Source organism: Eleutherodactylus coqui, chromosome 2 (genome assembly GCF_035609145.1).
Source record: "Eleutherodactylus coqui strain aEleCoq1 chromosome 2, aEleCoq1.hap1, whole genome shotgun sequence".
In the NCBI taxonomy this organism is placed as follows: Eukaryota; Metazoa; Chordata; class Amphibia; order Anura; family Eleutherodactylidae; genus Eleutherodactylus; species Eleutherodactylus coqui.
Window position 1 is genome coordinate 285,542,570 of NC_089838.1, and position 19,651 is coordinate 285,562,220.

General features: G+C 43.3%; 1 protein-coding gene across 10 annotated transcripts in view; it reads right to left on the reverse strand.

Annotated features, from left to right (window-relative positions):
* CAMK2B (calcium/calmodulin dependent protein kinase II beta) overlaps positions 1–19,651 on the reverse strand; it is a 194,562-nt gene that overhangs the window by 157,493 nt on the left and 17,418 nt on the right. For all 10 annotated transcript variants that reach the window (XM_066593135.1, XM_066593136.1, XM_066593144.1 and 7 more), the window contains one exon: positions 6,656–6,750. In XM_066593135.1, coding sequence (XP_066449232.1) covers positions 6,656–6,750 — 95 coding nt within the window. The remainder of the gene's footprint in view (positions 1–6,655; positions 6,751–19,651) is intronic.

The following is a 19,651-nucleotide window of genomic DNA, read 5'->3' on the forward strand; positions in this document are numbered from 1 at the left end:
AAAACGAGAATGAACTCATTAAGATCAATGGGTTCTATTCTCTGCATATTGTGCGCTCAGATACGTGTGCACATACGTCCATGTGAATCCGCTCTACGAAAAAATATGAATTTTTACCCACATAAAATGGATAATATACCCCCCCAAAAAAATGTAAAAAGCAACATCTAATAGGTATTACCACGTTCGTAATGACCCAGACAATGAATATATGTTGTTATTCATCTCGTATGGTGAACACCATAAAAACAGTTTAGAAAAGGAATGCTGGGATTTTTCTTTTGCTTGCCTCCCCCCAAAAAAACTGTAAAAAGCAATCCAAAAGTCACATCAAACTGTTACCAATAGAAGCTACAACTTTTCCTGCACATAGCTTTGTTACTATGGATCTTAAGCCTCTCTCACACCACCGTTTGCGTTTTTACGCTCAGCCGTACAACACTAAAAATCGCATGAAAGAAGAAAAGCTGTGATCAAGTCATGATCTTAATTAGCGTTTTCTCATCTATTCACATGGGCAGCTGCAGCGTGTCTGCAATAAAATACGTTGCAGTGCGGAAATCTGTCTGTCAGCAGAAATCCTTGGAATGACTTATAATGCTGAAATAGAGGCAGCTGTCTTCTTTTCCCAGCTCCGGACGCAGCTAAACTCCCTCCCCTCCCCCCCCTTTTTTTTATAGCTCCAATAGAAGTCTATGGGAGTTGCCAGCATATCTCGGCCAAAGATAGGGCAAGACCAGAACAGCCGAATACGGCACATGCCACAGCTGAACAGCAGCAAAGTGACCCTGTTGACTATCATAGGACAGCATTGCGATCTGAAGTTTACATAACATGCTGCGCTATTTCATCCAGGATTTCCTGCTAGATCTGTGCTGCAGGCTCTGAATGGAACCTCCGACGCATATGTGAATGGGCGCAAACTTAGCAGGGATCAACGGACTTTAGTATACATGGATCTACATACAGATGTAGCAAAAAGTAAGCTGATAACTGGCTGCAACAAGTTATCGAAACACAACAAAACCCACTGAAAAACATGTTGAAAAAGCAAGAAAAAGTTCTGTTTTACTGTTTATTTAACATCTTAAGGGCTCTTTCACACAAGCGTATATCGGCCACGTTTTCACAGCTGGCTGATATACGCTACTCATCAAAACCATTGGTTTCCCCATTGGTTGTATTCTCGATGCGTAAAACCCCCCCGACCGGCAAAGATAGCGCATATGGTGCGTATTCCGGCCAGACGTTTTTACACTGGCCACAAAAAGATAGTTCTGTAATGGTCAGAGCCAAAAGTGTAATAGAAAACCTTTGCTCCCATGAAAATCAATGGAAGTGATGTCTTTTGTTACCCTTCCGGCTCTAACAGCAAGGAAAAACGCCGATGCAGATGTCCAGCCCTGCTGCACTGACAGCAGACAGGAGGATCAGCTGATCGATGAGGATCCCGAGTAGCAGCCCCCCGCTGATCAACTATTGATGGCCTATCCTGAGGTCTCAAGGATAGATCATCAATAGTAGATCTCTTTAAAATTACCCCTGTATGTCAGTATTATCACCAAATCGAAAGCACAGGCTAAGGCCACTTGCACACAAACAGATTTTGCATTACGGAATCCGCGGTCGTCGTCCGCACTGCGGATCAGCAGCAAATACTGTCCACAGTATGCTATGGGAAATCGATTCTTCCTGCACACTCATGGAAACCAACTGCGGTTTCCGCAAGTGGAGGAAAAATTGCCGTATGCTCCATTTTTGTGCGGTGTCCGCACAGACGGCTTCCGGACAGGTCGTGGATTGCATGTCATCGCCTTGCGACGGTGCAGGAAAAAAAAAACTTTACAGCGCGTGTCTGACGGCAGTCTGACACAACCATCCACAGTACAGATGAAAAGAAAAAAAGACAGGTACGCGCAAATGCCAGCAGGGCACAGAGTCGTTTGTGTGCAGACGGTCTAAGTAATTTGAAAGCCAGAAATGCCACGGGTGGAAGCAGGGTGCCCCAAATCACAAGGGATGGAATCTCACTCATTTTTGCAGACTTCATAATTTTGCAAACGACACAATTGAGAGGGAAAGTGTCGTCATCAGGGTTCTCTTCCTGTTCTGCCCCAAATGGGGTGTCACCCTAACTTTAAGCCCAGACAGGTGAGAGGACAAAGATGGGAGGAGCTTAGAAGTCATGGCCAAAAATATTGGGACTAACACAAATTCTGTTTTCCTCTAAGACCGGCTTGACACAGGCGAAAAAAATTGTGCGAGATTTGTGCATTGAATGGGGTCATACACATGAGCGACGTTTTCCTGCGTGTCACCACGATGCGATGCTATGGTGGAAACAAATCACAGCATGTTCTATCTGCCTGTGTGATCTCGCATCACAGCGCCCATTGTTTTCAATAGGACCAATGGCAGCCTCGCACCATGTGCTAGGTACATGCGGTGCAATGCGAGGTCTTCGATTGAAAATAATGAGAGAAACTCTGCAAACCTCTGCACACACATGCGCACAGACGCACACAATTACACACACATGCACACAGACGCATACTATTACACGCACAGACGCACACTATTGCGCACTTATAACAAAGACGCACATTATTATGCACATATGTGCACAGACGCACACACAAATTATATACATACATACTCACAACTGCGTGCGTGTGTGTGCATGTGTATGTGTATGTGTGTATATATATTATATATACACACACACACACACACACACATATGCACACAAGGACACTTCTGCATTTTTATACACATATTTATACTTACCTGCATCCAATGTGGTCCCACTGACAGGTGTACTGGCTGCTCTCAGTCTTTCTTGGGTCCCTGATGTCTTCCAGGCCTGCAGTTATGAACAGAGTGAGGGCCGGTGAGAGCAGGTCAGCGCTGACCAGGCTCTCACCTGCAGCTGCTCCTCCTCAGCGCCGCTCTCCTCGCTGCAGAGATCATGTTCTCTGCAGTCATCTTCCCTCCTCCGCAGCCGTTGTCAGTCTGCTATCGGCACTCCTCTATTACTGTCGGCACTAGACAGTACAAGCCGATAGAAGATCGCTTGCTGACAGCAGCACGTAGGTGAGGGAACTATGTGCACAGCCGGCGGGCCGGATTCGGCCCACGGGCCTTGTGTTTGACACCTGTGCACTATGGTGTGTGCACATATCTGTGCTTTACAGGTGTGTGCCTGCAAAGATAGGACTTGCGTGCACAATAGCGAATGCACACATTGTCTTCAATGCAGCTGCGGCTGCTGCCGGCGGCTCAATTGCAAAACAATGGTCTGCCTGCACCCCTGCATTGTTTTTCAGGGAAGGGCTCTACATATAAGTCCTTCCCTGAAAAACTAAAATTTTAGTGTAAAGAAGAAAAAAGAAATCCCCTGCGGGGATGAAGAACACATCTGACGCATGTGGCAGATGTTTCCTTCATCCCTTCTAGTAAAAAGAATTCCCTGCTGCTACATCTGCCACATCTGTGACAAATGCAGCAGAGGAATTCTTCAATTCTCTACCACAGCTGTCACACACGTCAGCTGCGGTAGAGGATTCTGCTGCCGGCAATTGATTTTAGGGAAGGGCTTTAAATATAAGCCTTTCCCTGAAAATCAAGTAAAAGTGCTGTAAAAAACAAAAAAAATAGATACTCACCTTGCTTCAGCTGCCAGGGCTCAGCCATGTCTTCTCCTGCTGTCCCCTGCTCTGTGGTGCTGATCTATCAGTCATTTATTCGGGGAGAGCTGCCTGTGATTGGCTGAGCACCTCAGGCAATCACATTCAGCTCTTTCAGCAGGTGAGATTTTAAATCCCTGACTGCTGATAGATCAGCACCACAGAGCAGGGGACAGCAGGAGAAAACGCAGCTGAGCCCCGGCAGCCCTGGCAACTGACAGGGTGCCAGCAGCAGAATCCTCTACCGCAGCTGTCATGTGTGACAGCTGCGGTAGAGAATTGAAGAATTCCTCTGCTGCATCTGTCGCAGATGGGGCAGATGTAGCAGCAGGGAATTCTTTTTACTATCGGGGATGAAGGAAACATCTTCCGCATGCGGCAGATGTGTTCTTCATCCCGCAGGGGACACAGCGGCGGCGGACAGGTAAGTTTATTTATTTATTTATTTATTTTTTTTAAATACTAAAATTTTTCTTTTTCAGGGAAGAGCTTATATGTAAAGCCCTTCCCTGGAAAACAGTTCAGTGGTGCCGGCAGAGCATTGTTTTCAGCAGCCGCGGCTCCATTGAAAACAAGGCATGGACCTGCATTCACGCCTGTTTTTGCACGTACATGGGCGCACACTTATGTTTTATCCTTGGGAAATTCACATGGACTGGGAGCGCGATATCGGGGCGGGATTCACGGCCCGATATCGCATTTGCTGATGTGAAATTAGCCTTAAGGTGCATTTACACACAAAGATGGTCGCTCAAAAGATAGCCTTTGAGCGATCATATTTCATAAACTACTACTTGGTACTAATGCCGATTAATACCAATTAGTAGTGTGTGAGCCGCCCGGAGCTGTATTCAGAGAACACACCACCCACTGTTCTCTAAATACATTCCCTTTGTTCTGCCACGGGGCTGACAGCTGAGACAATGTAATCAGCGCTCCCCGGGCAGAACACAGCCTGCAGTCCATCTTATCAGCTGTTCTGCTAAACGATGGATTTTATGCCGAACTGAAATTCATTGTTCGGCAGAAAAGTGAAATACGGGCACATTTACATGCAACAATTATCGCTCAAAAGACAGCTTTTGAGCGAATTTTGAGCGATAATCGTTGTGTATAAATGGGCCTTTAGTCTACTATTTTAGCGGTTTTAGATCTTTTACTTGGATGTTTATGGTATACTAAAGTACAGTTCTAAGCATTTTATAAGTTTTGAACCTTTTATTGACAAATATATCGAGCTTAGGCCAAGACTCAATATTTACAGTGTTGTCCCTTATTTTTCAAGACTTCTGCAATTCACCCTGGCACGCTGGATATCAGCTTCTGGGCCAAATCCTGTCTGATGGTAACCCATTCCTACCTAACCAGTGCTTAGAGTCAATGTTTTGTTCACCAAGGCACTTGTGACATGGTGCTCCATCCTGCTGGGAATAACATTGTTAATTACCAAATTACTCCTGGATGGTTGGGAAAAGTTGCTCTTGGAGGATGTTAGATGCCATTCTTTATTCATGGCAGTGTTCTTAAGCAAAATTGTGAGTGAGCCCGCTCCTTGCATGAAAAGCACCCCCTCAGGAGTGGCAGCAGGCAAGTGTCAGTGCAACTGCATGCACATTGAGGCCAAGGCTTTTGGAGGCTGGCCTGGTGTCAAGAAGGACAGCAAAGAAGCCACCTCTCTTCAAGAAAAACATCAAGGACAGACTGACATTCTGCAGGTAGTACAGCAATTGGACTGCAGAGGACTGGAGGAAAGTTATTTTCTCCTATGAAACCTCCTTCAGACTGTTCAGAACAGAGGTTGAGTGCTACTATGAGTCCTGTGCCATGCCAGCAGTAAAGAAACTTGCGACCATCCATGTCTGGGGTTGCTTTTCATTCAACACAGCGGGCTCACTCAAAAGGTAAGATTCTAGTTGGCAAAAGAGTGCAAAAATTGGATCACTGAACAGTGGAAAAACAGCGCCTAGTCAGATGAATCCAGATTTCTGATGCATCATACTGATGGGAGGTCAGAATTTGGAGCAAGCAGCATGAATGGGAGGTCAGAATTTGGAGCAAGCAGCATGAATCTGATGAACCCTTCCTGTTAGCTGTTCAGAACATCTCAGCGCCTCCATCTCATTGGCGGCAATTGCAAGAAGCTCTCCTATCTGCATGGGCCAATATTCCTGCAGAACAATTTCAACACCTAATGGTTTCTGTTCTATGACAAATTGCTGTGGTTCTGAAGGCCAAAGGAGGTCCAACACGCTACTAGATGGGGGTCTCTAATAAAGAAGCCACTCAGTATATAGTGACCAATTAACCTGGGTCTTAAAGAGAGTAGACATCATCACAACAGTATACAAATTGAAGCTAAAGGACTGAACACCTACAAACCCATCTGACAGAAGAGGTTATATTAGGAGAGTCATGGGATCTGCTCATTTTATATAATGGGATGACCCCAAGTGCCCTCCATTCTCTCCATCCTCTCCATTCCATATACTGGGATCATGATGCATCAGCAAAACCTGCAGGCTGGTTATCTGGAGTATCTCTCATTGGCATTTTAAATGATCGGTTACATCATTTCTTAGTGCTAAACAATTATTTTACTGACGCTGCAGCATTATAACATGAGGTTTTCTTAAAGCAAGAGAATAAATGTATCTACATCAATGCTAATGAGGTTTGCAGAACAAAGTACCATCTTGGGTGGAGGTCTTCCTTAGAAGATCGCTCTAGTTCTAGCTATAAGTCTTCGCACCCAGACAGATAATGGCTCCTGATTGCTTCTTTTAATGAATCGTTTACTTATTATAACTTTTCGTTCTCAGCTCTAGAAAGTCTCCTTATCATTCGTCTTACAAATAGTGCACAGCTTAAACACTCCTCACTTTTCTTCAGACTACCCTGCTTTAGTTCATATATGTTAACATCAGGACCTGAACGTCATCAACCACATTTTAATTTTCATTGTCGCTCACCTCGTGCCGACAACTTCTTGGTATTTATGATCTTTGCTGCATATTCATGCCCAGTGCAGAGCTTCACACATCTTCTGACCACTGAGAATGCGCCCCTGAAAAGAAGAAACGGACTGTTACGCAAACTAGACCACCTTACATAACTCTGTGCAAGTATCTACTCCTTAGGCTACTTGCGCACGGACGACTAAAAAGTTGAGCTCAAGATTCTCAAGCACAACTCCCAACCCAACTGTGTGCTGTCCAACATACGGGAGACCGCACGTTGACATATGTTATTCAAATACGAAAATTGGACAAGAATAGGACATGCTGCAATTTTCTGTTAGAAATCAGATAGAAATATCGTCTGTGTGCAAGTAGCCTTAGCATGTACAGTGACGCATTGATTCTCTACGGTTCAGTACTATGGCAGTATAGGCATTGACTCCACCAAAGGAACATAGCAAAATTATTTTTCTTTCGTATTAGATAAGTCAACACAACCATATGTAAGTACAGTTTCGAACTATAGACTTCAATGGGTGCTGTCTTACCCCTCCATACCCCTCGTACTGACCCATAATAAAACCTTATGCATGAGGCCTTATACTGGGATCAAAATATACTTTCGGCATTTGCTAAGGTTTTCAGAGCGGATTCCACCAAACTTCTCATCAATTCAGCAAATATACATTCAATGGAAGTGTACAGTATTTTACACTCGTTCACATGCAGCAGAGAAAATCTGCTTGTTTTTTTGCCCTTGTTGCAGAAGAAAATCATCTATGAGAAGGAGCACGTTTATATCACGGCTCGCGAGCTATGTCGGGCTGTTTAATGTACCAGAAATATAAAAAAAAGTGTGATGAAATGAATGCAAAAAGTGCTGTGATTTTTTTTTTTTTTTTTGGGGGGGGGGGGGGGGTTACTTTTTAAACTGTTCACGGTGCACTAAAAATGCCATATGAACTGTGCTTTGTGAGTCTGAGCAATGACAGCGATACCAGATTTATACTTTCAAAAAATATATATATATACACACACTAATATATATATATATATATATATATATATATATATATATATTGCTTTCCATCTCTGAGGCTTAAAACTTTTTAATTGTTTTGACAATTAGGCTGTATGAGGGCTTGTTTTTTTACAGGACAAGCTAATCGTACCATTTTAGGGTACATACTGTACATTTTTTTTTTGATGACTTCTTATGCAATATTTTTGGGAGCAGAAACCCCAAAAAATCATCTGCAATTTTGGCATTTTGTAGGTTTTTATTAAGTTATTCACCGCGTGATATAAATAGTGAAGTATTTTACTATTTTAAAATATTTTAATAGCTTGGAATTTACGAACATGGCAATACCAAATATGTGGGGTTTGTTCATTGCTAAGATTTATTAACAATGTTAAACCGTTTTCTACATTTTTATTTAGTCCCCATAGAGGACTTGCGATCAGTAGATTGCCTGTACTGTATACTGTGATACTTCAGTAGTGCATTGTACAGTGATTTTCAATTATGCCTATAAAGCCCTGCCATAGGCAGGACTTGATACACATCCATGCATGTAAGCCCTGCGAGCCTTCACTAGGGTTCTGAGCCGCCATGCCAGCCCATCTGAACCCCATAATCACATTGCAGGGGGGGCCCTTCAGTTGACTGTTTAAACATGCGGTCAACTTTGACCATGGTTGTGAATAAGAAAAAGATGGGGTCATTGCACGGAGATTTTCCAGTGTGATCATCAGACGTTTTCAATGTCTCTGCCCAAAAAGTCTGATTTTCTGCTAACGTATAATGCTATGTATGTCCAACGCAAACAATATAATCCTTACTCTATGCCTTATAAGGTTTTATGGTCAGAATCATAGAGGGGTTCCACAACTAAAGAAATTGCACTCCTGATCTAGCAGATTCTGCACAACCATGTATTATGTGGTCAACCATTCACTTGTATGGTTACATTTTGATCATTTGTCAGATTTTATATCTTTGGTATCCACCAATCTCATCGTCCTACTTCAGGACCTGGTCTCTAAATAGACTATGTATCATTACTTATTTCCTTAGTATACAGTATGTATTATAGTAATTCGTATCTGAACCTTGATAACTTGATATCACTTCTGCTGCCGTTCACTTGTGGGTTTATCTCGAATGGAATGAAGACATCTACCAGGAGAGGTGAGTCAAAAGACAGTGCTAGTCACAGATCCATTGTGCTTGAGATGTTCCATTTCTGTTTAGTCAGACTCAGGGATTTGAGCTTTAGGACCAGTTGGACAGAGCCACCCCATTACTAAATAAACATTCTTCTGCCTATATAGAGCTACTATGACATGGTAGTCAGAGCTTTCCTGAATTGTCGATCACCCATCTCATTGTCCTTTTCTTCTTTTCTAGATATCCTTCTTATGTGATCTATACAATCTGTGTACATAATCTCCATTAGTGGCTTCTTTAGGTGCCTACTTAGCTTCCAAAAATAAAACTGTATTTTTTAACAGAGGTTGTCCAGTTTAAGGAGCCCATACACATTGGACCAAGTTGATCAAAATGATTGACTTCAACCAAAATGATCGTCCATCAGATAAAATGAACAATTGTTTTAACTAATTAACGACAGACTGTTATTGTCTAGAAAGAAGCCGGATAGACGGATGAAAGATCTTCCATGTAAGTAAGCTCTATCGTCCACTAATGAAAAGATGTTCCCAAAAGGATTGTTCGTTCGTCGCCCGGTGTCATTGAACATTTATGGCCAGTTTGAACAACTGTAGTGGCCAACATGGACTAAAATGTGTACAACTCCATCTGTCAGACAAGTGTATAACCCCTTTAACGTATATACCTTGAGTCTGTTCTAACAAATTTGATAGCATGTCTAGCAACAATGTCATAGACAGTGAGTGATTAGTAAGGTTTGATTAGCTTGGGTTTATTAGGGATCCCTGCATAGACTTTACTACTTTCAATCTTTTATACAGTTGCACTGTAGAGGGTTTACTTTTTCCCCATATTTCGTGATTGGTTCCCCGGTTGTGAATCTTTACTCCTCCTTGACATAAAGTACACAAGGCTGTTATGTATGGAGCGTACGTATATCCATGTTTGATATAATGGGTAAAAAGGCATAAAGCCCCTTTAAATCAATTTCTGCCGTAAAGAAGTCACAAATTTTTGTACAAATGAGAAATTGCCCAAACATTTGTGACTTGCAGGCTCTCTGCGACAGCTTCGCCATTTTTCTCCACAGAAATTGGCGTAAATGAAACCAGAAGTGTACACCAGGTTGGACCTGGCATACACTTCTGTGAAGGTGATGTGGGTGGTAGTGTGACGTAGGTTCAGAATGGCGCAGCAGCTGACAGATGGAGGCCAAAAATATACTTTACTTCACTCCATAGAAGGGCACTAGTACTTTTAGGCCTCATGTCCACAGGGAAAATCAGGCCCGCCGCGGATTCTTCATGTAGAATCCGTAGCGGGTCCCTCCTGCCCCGCGGACATGAGGCCTAAAAATCAGAATAAACTCACCTGCTCCGGACGATGTGGATCTTCCTTCCTTCACGGCCGGATCTTCTTTCTTCGGCCCGGTGGATGTGCTCTGCACGCCGGCAGCATGCTGCGCGCATGCGCTGGGCACATCCACCGGGCCGAAGAAAGAAGATCCGGCCGTGAAGGAAGGAAGATCTGCATTGTCCGGAGCAGGTGAGTTTAATTCTGACCCGCATGAAAAGGGAGCATGTCCATTTTTTTTCCCGCACGCGGATCCGCGCCTGACGGGAAAAATGACATCCGCAGGTATTTAACTACCTGCGGGTGTCCAATGCATCCCTATGGGGTGCTTTTCTGCGTACGGGAAAAACGCTGCGGATTTAAAATAAAAATTATCCTGTGGACACGAGGCCTAAAGTTTTTGTGACACAGCCAGAAATGCGCATTAGTACGTCTCATCTCGGATCGGGAAGGCACTTCAATCCCTCTTTATATCTGCCCATCTTCATTCATACTAATGCATACTCTATTTTAGGAGGTCCACGGCACACAATGACATTGCGGCCTCAGTGTACATAGGTGCCGTCTGCACATAATACGGACCATAACTCTCATCTATACGTTATTTTAGAGCTCCGACTACTCCTGGACATTACTTCCATATCGCGTGCAGTCTCTATGTACATAGTGCCTCTGTGAGTGCTCTGCCTTGCCGGTACATGCATTTACATAGACAGAATTTAACTCTCGCTGGTAATTAACCCTTGGGTTACCAGTACGCATATCAACATGTATAACCGGTCACCGTATAATATGTCTTAACCTAGCAGTCAAATACGTCTGTCATAGTCCAATTAGTCCATCAAGAGTGCGCACTCGTAATCATTACCTGTGGGCAGGCTCAGCCCACATTATCTTCTATGCAGGGGGCTGACCCACTAGAGATCTGCAGGACCTATGAGCTGATCTTCCTCATCATTATGGGGATGGGACCCCTCTCTTCACTCAGCTTCACATGAGGCTTCAATATCGTGGCGCCTTGTGCCTTCACAGCTTGCAACTCTCTTCCTTGCCTTCCCAGGAGATCAGCGAAGGAAACTGCAATATAGCACTGGCATTACGGAGCTTCTCTGGTACCGTACCGGAGGAGGCGGGGCTTATGGCATGGCCATCGGCCATAGACTCTGAGCGGTTGAGCCGCCTGCACTGTAAGGGAGGGTGCAGGGCACACACCTTACACAGTGCACAGAGATGCTGAGATATCCCTAATCCATGAAAAGGCTCTTCATGCATTAGATGCATCGCGGGAAATAATACTGAGGAAATGCTTAGTAAATTTCCGCTAATGTTTTGCATAAATGGCGCTGATAGAAGCTGTTCCCCTTTTTTTTAATACATGTATTTTTTTTTCTCGATTACTTACTTTACTCAATGTACTTTTTAAGTAATGCGCCTATTACAGTCAACGGGGCCAGTTCGTTTCCGACATAAGTCGAGTCCTTTTGGCCACGGGAGTCCCCTTTCCTGTTCCCTGAACGGAGTAGAAAAACGGAATCCCCACCACAGATGTGAAGGCAGCCTAAGGCCTCTTTCACATGAGTGTTATTTCGCGGCTAAGTTAGCCGCACAATAAAATCACGACCATCTTTGCTGAAAATCGCATGAAAGAAAAATAGCCATGACTAAGTCACGGCTATTATTCGTGATTTTTCCATCCATTTACACGGTTGGCTGTGGGGCAATTGCGCCGCAGCCCCGAAATCCCTTGTTGGCAGAACTACTAGTAATGACTCACACTAGAGGCACCTGTCAGTGTTTGGCAGCGCTAACTGCTGCTAAACTCCCTCCCCCTCACTTTTTCTGATTGCTCCCATAGGAGTCTATGGAGCCTCCTGCATTGTTCGGTTTAAAGATAGGGCAAGACCTATATTTTTGAGCCGCGTGGGAATTTCGGTCGCTAAAAATCACTCGCTTACGTGCTATATTTTTGCACGCCAAAAAAATCGTTTGTCTGAATGAATCCATAGGAAACCATTGGTTCTGATGGTCGCAAAAACGATCATATGAATAAGGCCTAAGGCTCATTGTTTACACATTTACAGATTGATATACCCTTAATTACTAATGTTTTATGCCTTCATAAATCCAATGTCGGGGCAACCTAACGAAAAAATGTGTTTTCTTCTCCAGAGTCTGTGACTGGGTTCCGGACAGTATTGTGGCTCAGCCTCAGTTCATAGAATCATAGACTGGTAGAGTTGGAAGGGACCTCCAGGGTCATTGGGTTCAACCCCCTGCTCAATGCAGGATTCACTAAATCATCCCAGACAGATATTTGTCCAGCCTTTGTTTGAACACTTCCATTGAAGGAGAACTCACCACCTCCCGTGGTAACCTGTTCCACTCATTCATCACCCTCAGGGTACGTTCACACGAACGTATATCGGCTCGGTTTTCACGCCGAGCCGATATACGTTGTCCTCGGGTGCAGGGGGGGGGGGATAGAAGAGCCAGGGCCAGGAACTGAGCTCCCGCCCCCTCTCTGCCTCCTCTCCGCCCCTCTGCACTATTTGCAATGAGAGGAGGCAGGACGGGGGCGGGGCTAAGGTCCGGGAATTAGCCCCGCCCCCGTCCCGCCTCTCCCTATTGCAAATAGTGCAGAGGGGCGGAGAGGAGGCAGAGAGGGGGCGGGAGCACAGTTCCTGGCCCTGGCTCTTCCATCCTCCCCCCTCTGCACACGAGGACAACGTATATCGGCTCGGCGTGAAAACCGAGCCGATATACGTTCGTGTGAACGCACCCTTAGTGTCAGAAAGTTAAATGGGGCTAGACTACAATACCAAACATAACCCATGGAGACGAATGGCACAGTTTCTGGAAGAAATGGTCCATTATTTTTTTAATCGCATACAATCCCTTGTATACAGAATGTCAATTTTAAGAACCTTTGATCAGATATTAAAATCATTGTGCAGGTTAATTGGATTTATATTTTAAGTAAAAAATAGGAGTTATTCACTAGAGATTCCTCCAGTCTACTAAATGAATACATTTTCACCGCCGCTGTTTACTAAGGAGCATCTTAATTATGCTCAGGCCATTGCTTGGCAACAGATGCCGGAGCCAGCAGGTGACACTGCCAGGTCTGCACACTCCTGTGGAGATCCATCGTGTTACTTTACCCCCTATGGTAGTGGCGTGTATAGATATGTGTCACTAGCATTTCTGTATGATGATCCAAGAAGAAGATGGCTACTTTTCTTGGCATGTGCAGGAGGGCATTGGGAGAAGGGTTTTTTTTTAGTTGTTACACCCAATGCATTTTTGATGTTTAAAGGCTCTAGTTTTTTTGTAATAATACCATAAAATTATGTCCTATTGGAAAGAATTTGTGATAGAACGGCAGTAGAAGAGAAGTAGAACACAGAAAAAAGACAAACATTCAAAACTTCTCAGCGTGTCATTTAGTGCTTATTCAGAATATCTTTAGCTTTAATTATAGCCTTAAAACGCTTTCCCATGGAGTGAGCCTAGTTTTTGGGTTCTTCAGGTGTCTTAATGTGAAACCAAGATTGTATTATTGCTTCTATTCATTGTGTTTTATCATCTCCTCGTGTCAGCAGAGACTCATAATGACGCTGTCGGTTGTGTGGGAAATTGGGAGAGAGAGCTGGGGAAAAGTTTTTCAGACGAAGATTGGCTCAAGTCCTTTGCTTTAACTCACACCCTAACAACATCGTCCAAACATCAAGAAACTAACTACAAGCTACTCTCACAGTGGTACAGAACACCCACAATTCTGGCCAGGATGTATCCCCAGACCCTAGATACCTGTTGGCGTTGTTCCCGGGGAAGAGGTAGCCTCTAGAGATGAGCGAGTATACTCGCTATGGCACATTACTCGAGCGAGTAGTGCCTTAGCCCAGTATCTCCCCGCTCGTCTCTAAAGATTCGGGGGCCGGCGGGGGGGGGCGTCGGGGGAGAGCGGGGAGCAACGGACGGGAGATCTCTCTGTCCCTCTCTCCCCCCCGCTCCCCCCTCCCCCCACAGCAACTCACCTGTCACCCGCGCCGGCCCCCGAATCTTTAGAGACGAGCGGGGAGATACTCGGCTAAGGCACTACTCGCTCGAGTAATGTGCCTTGGCGAGTATACTCGCTCATCTCTAGTAGCCTCCTCCATATCTGGTGGGAGTGTCCCCTGATCTCCCACCTCAGGAGCGATATAACAAACCTCTGCAACGCAATCTTTAGGGACTCGGTAGACCTCACACCGGAGGCGGCACTACTTTCTATACTCCCTGGCTCCATAGCGAAAAACAAAAAAAGCCCATTTAGATTCTTCTTAATAGCCATGAGACAAATAATTCCGAGGCTTTGGAAATCCCCCTCACCCCCCTTGAGAATCCAATGGCTGGAAACTGTGGACCATATAGCCCAAATGGAGGAAATAACGGCTCATGACGAGAACAAAAGGGAGAGGTACTATTCAACCTGGTCAGCTTGGATACTATTCCGCAATTCCAAAGCTCTAAAGATCTGGTTCCAATCGGGTGTTGTCCCGGCTTGACTCCATTATTCTCACGGTTCATTTTGTTCAAATACAAGCTACCTTAGTGAGGCCATTAGTATTCCCCACTTTCTTCCCTCACCCCGTCCCACTGACCACCCCTGTCTGCTCTCCATTCTGTCCTCTACCTTCTACCTTCCGCTCTCTCTTATCTCTACTAATCTTCACTATGTTAACTTTATTATTTCCTTCCTTTTTTCTCATATGAATTGTTATTTGAATGACATTTTATGACAAAATGCCCAATAGCATATGAAGTGATGTGTATGTCAAAGTTATTATATTCTTGAAAACCCAATAAACCCAATAATAATTGTGTTTTATTCCTTGGTTACTTCTAATTAACAGGTTTCTTCAGTCAGCTCGATAGATTTTCGATGGGCCTAAGATCAGGGCTAAGTTCGGGCCATTCTAGCAGTACAATATGATTATCCTGAACCCGCTTTTTGCACATAGCGTCAACATGACATGGAGCTGAAACCTGCTGAAATATAAAGCTTGGAAATGATCACATGCATGAGGCTTCAGTTTGGGCTCAAGTATTTCATTTTTGTATTTTTTGGGGCATTTACAATTCCATTAATTAACTCTGCCCGTACCTTTTGCAGTCATACATCCCCAGATCATAACACTATCTGGGTTCTTCATGGTAACTGTAAGACGATCAGGATGCAGATCTCCAATTCTTGTCCTTGTATACCTTATGCCATTACTAGTGAATAGGGAGATTCTAATTCATCATTCCAGATGATTCTGTCCCATTGGTCCTCTGTCCAATTAACATGGATTTTAGCCCACTGAGAGCTATAAATGGCTATTTCCAGGGATTTCTAGCATTTAGACCAGATTTTTTCAGTCTGTGCTGAACAGTCCTTGCACTCAACTTCATACCATATTGAGACAGTTCACTTTCAATAGACTCAGATGATCTCTTTTGTTGCCTAGACACAATCTTTAATTCTTCTATTGCCACCTGCTGTTCTGCATCTTTTCTTGCCTTCATCAGTCTAATTTGTAGAGACTGAGTGTTAGGGTTTCTGCTGGGATCTGTTGTACTACATGGGTTTCCAACTGATCAGTGCCCCACCGGTGTGGGGGTTCATTGAGCTGACTGGGGTGGATTTCTACAGCTGGCCAGTCCCTTGGGTCTTAGACCCCTGTGTGTTAGATGCCTGTATCTCCAGAGGCCCCTCTTTAAGGGGAAGGTACTGTTAGGGTTTGCTGCTGGGATTTGTTGTGCTAGATAGCTTTTCAGCAGCATTGCCCCACAGGTGGTGTTGATTGAGCTGCCTGGGTGTGGATTGCTCCAGCCAGCCAATCCCCAAGGTGTGTTGCTCATATATACCAGCTTCTCTGCTAGAGGCTGCTGGCCTTTTCTCTGTTTGTTCCATGTGTTCACTGTGAACAGTGTCATGCTCCTGCGTGTCTGCGCATGTAGCTGGACATGAGGTGTCTGTACAGCATTCAGGATGTTCAGTGTGAACAGTGTCATGCTTCTCCGTGTCTGTGTGGCTCTCAGTACGTGTGGTGTGAACTGTGTCTTGCTGTGGGCACTTTATCATCTTGAACGAGGTAGGTCCGTAAATTCCAGCGTGGGGTTGTCCCTATTGGGATGGTTGCGCCGCATTGTAGGCAGGTTTTCTGGGGTTAGTTATCTCATTAGTGTAGGGACCCACGGGACAATGAGGACCCTTGAAGCAGGCTTAAGTATCTCGGCCAAAATACAAACTAATATCTCATATTGTATCTATTGCATCGATTTATACATGCGGGTATGTTTGGTGCGTGGTTTGAGCGGTTATCAGCCATTAGTTTGTGTTTGACCGGGAGTATGAAGTCCATTCTGTTTATGTCTGTTTCTCAGTCATGTCCGTGAGCTTCATGTCCAGTCTGCAGTTCTGTGGTTCAGTCTGAGTTCGCCTGTTGGTGAGTTTTGTGTGCAGTCCGCAGTTCACGTGCCGAGTGTTCATGTCCAAGTTTGATGTTACATTAAGTCTTCTCATACCTCTTCAAAAATTTTGAAATGCCTCCTTCAGTGACATTTCCATTCTTTTTTTCTTCTAGTTTAATCATAAGTGTAGCTTTGTTCTTGCAAAATTACTATTTTGCATTACCTTCCGGGTGACCAGTCACCCCTTCCAGTTTTCTCTCATTTCACTAAGTTCTACAAGCTACACAAAGGAAAGCAAAAAAAGTGACCAACTTGATAACAATCGCACAACGCTAAGACAGATGTTCTACTGCCATTTCTAATACATGACTTTGAAAGCTGAATGCTACTGTGCCCACAATGTCTCTGCTGATTGGTTACATTCCAGTCAAGGAAAGCCGATTCATATCAACCTGAGGATGTTGCGCTTTCTTTTTCTGGTTATTTAGCTATAACTTTTGATAGAATTCAGATAATTGAACAAACTTTGTTGCATTACATCCTACACCCAATTATATTTCCAATGATATATGATTATATGATATTACAAAAAATATGGTGTCACAAGCTATCAAATCTCACAAATATTTTTTTTTTTCCCCAAACTGTTTCAAGCATTTTGGCCACTAGTGTATGTTACAATGTAATTTATATCCAGGTGTTAAAATAAACTAGTTGATTAGACAACACTGTCTGGTGGCCGGAATTTGAGACAGGATAAACTAATTAAATTGTGTGGCCTTGGCTGATTTAGAGAATATCATCATTACATCCTTTACATGTAGAGGAAATGAGCTCCCATCATCTATATAGGAAAGCATTCTTTTCAGTAAAAGGAGTCTATAGAATGTTCTGCTACAAAAGGTAGTAATGTCAAAAGTGTGTTGGGGAGGAGTTCTAGTTAGATCAATTGATCTCCATTCCCTTGTGATAAACAAAAATTCTGTGCCTCGGAGTCTAAATGGGGTTCCAGCAATTGAGGGTGACTCGGGAACTAATTTAGAGGACATTTTCCATTGGAAGGTACAGGCTCAGAAGCCAAGCCCATGCCATCTGCAGTGGGAACCAGCTGTGACTGACAGCTAGTCTCCAACTGCAACAGTGGGGATCGATGAGAACGCTGATCTCAGGTGTTGGCCCTTATATGCCACAAGCAATGTTATTGTACAGGGTTAATATGGGAAGGGCGCTCCCTCTGTGATGTCATTGGCCCTCCACCATGAACTTGTGGAGGGCCAATAGGTTGCTATGGCAATCAGACACCAATCAATGGTGTCTGGATCTGCCATGGTCTGTTATAGGCAGGAACAATGATATGTCACACATTTAAGTCGCCTACAGGGACATAAAAAATATTTTAAAAGAGTCCAGAAAGAGCAGTAAAAAAACCAACCTTTTTTCTGCACTTTTCCCCTTTTATGTTTGATACCACGTTTGGTATTGTCGCATTCATAATGACCCATACTATAAATTGAACACATTTTTTATCCCGCATGGCAAACACTATTAAGAAAAATCAAGAAAGGAAGCCAAACTGCTTTTTCCTTCATTTCATCTTTCAAAAAAATACAATACAAGGGATCAAAAAAGTCATATGTATTCCAAAATGTAATCAGTAAAAACTGCAGCTCATCAAACAAAACACAAGCTCCGTCGATCGAAAAATAAAAACGTTTTGGGTCTTTGGATGCAACAAGGCAAAAAAATACAATCCTAATTCCAAAAAAGTTGTGATGCTGTGTAAAATGTAAATAAATGTAAAGTAAAAAAAGAATGCAATGATTTGGAAATCTCATATAACCCTATTTTATTCACAAAAGAACACATATCAGAAGTTAAAAAGTGAGATATTTTTCCATTTAGAAATTGATGGCAGCAACACACTTCACAAAAGTTGAAAAAATAAAGATTTTTTATATCGTCGTAATCGTACCAAGCCACAATAAAAAGTTATCAAGTTATTTATACTTCATAATGAAGGACTGGTCAATATGAATATTAGAGTGCTGGAAACCCTTTAAATAAGGTATTTTATTTTTTAATTTGTGCTCTATGCTGTGTTTTAGTTCCAGACTGGCTTCTCTTCTGGATAAGGCACTGGCCTTCTAAGCCAGGGATTGTGGGTTTGAGTTCCGTCTGTAGAGGTTGCCCACCTTCCATCCAAAAGCATGTCGTGTTTTAGGGAGGAGACACAAATTAGATATTAAAAAACACTTTCTGACAGTGAGGGTGATCAATGAGTGGAACAGGTTGCCACAATAGGTGGTGAGTTCTCCTTCAATGGAAGTGTTCAAACAAAGGCTGGACAAATATCTGTCTGGAATGATTTAGTAAATCTTGCACTGAGCAGGGGGTTGAACCCGATGACCGTGGAGGTCCCTCCCAACTCTACCATTCTATGATAGTTTACAGGTGTATTTGACCAGTATCAGAACTCTTAATGTATCCATCTTTTAAGTTAAAATGAAGTAGAAATGCCTTATAATAGGGTTTCTCAATCCTAGTCCACAGATATCCTCAACAGGTAATGGTTTAAGGATTGCCGTGGCAATTATAGGTACACTAACACTCATTAAAGGAATACTCTATGGAAACGTATCCTCTGTTATGTCTAGTACATGGTCTAAGGGGCCAGTGCATGACATATGGATTCTCTTATTTGGTGTTCTGTTAGTCTTTGGGTCATGTACCTTCCATTTATGCCTTGCAATCAACATAAGATAGTGAGTACCCCTTATCTATCCTCAATATATGGCATATAAGGAGGTACCGGAAGATTGTAGTTGAGAAACAATGCCATGGCAAAGGCAAAAATATCAGAAGAGGACAATACTAATCAACGTAGGACATATTGTATGATTAGAGGAGGTAAGCAGAAGACTGTGCATATTTTAGTTATGAGGGAGCCTGATGAAGACATGAAGCCAAGTTCATACTTTCAAATTCTACTGTATTATTAAAATAATATCCTTGAGTTACTAATTATGGGTTGTGGTTTATTT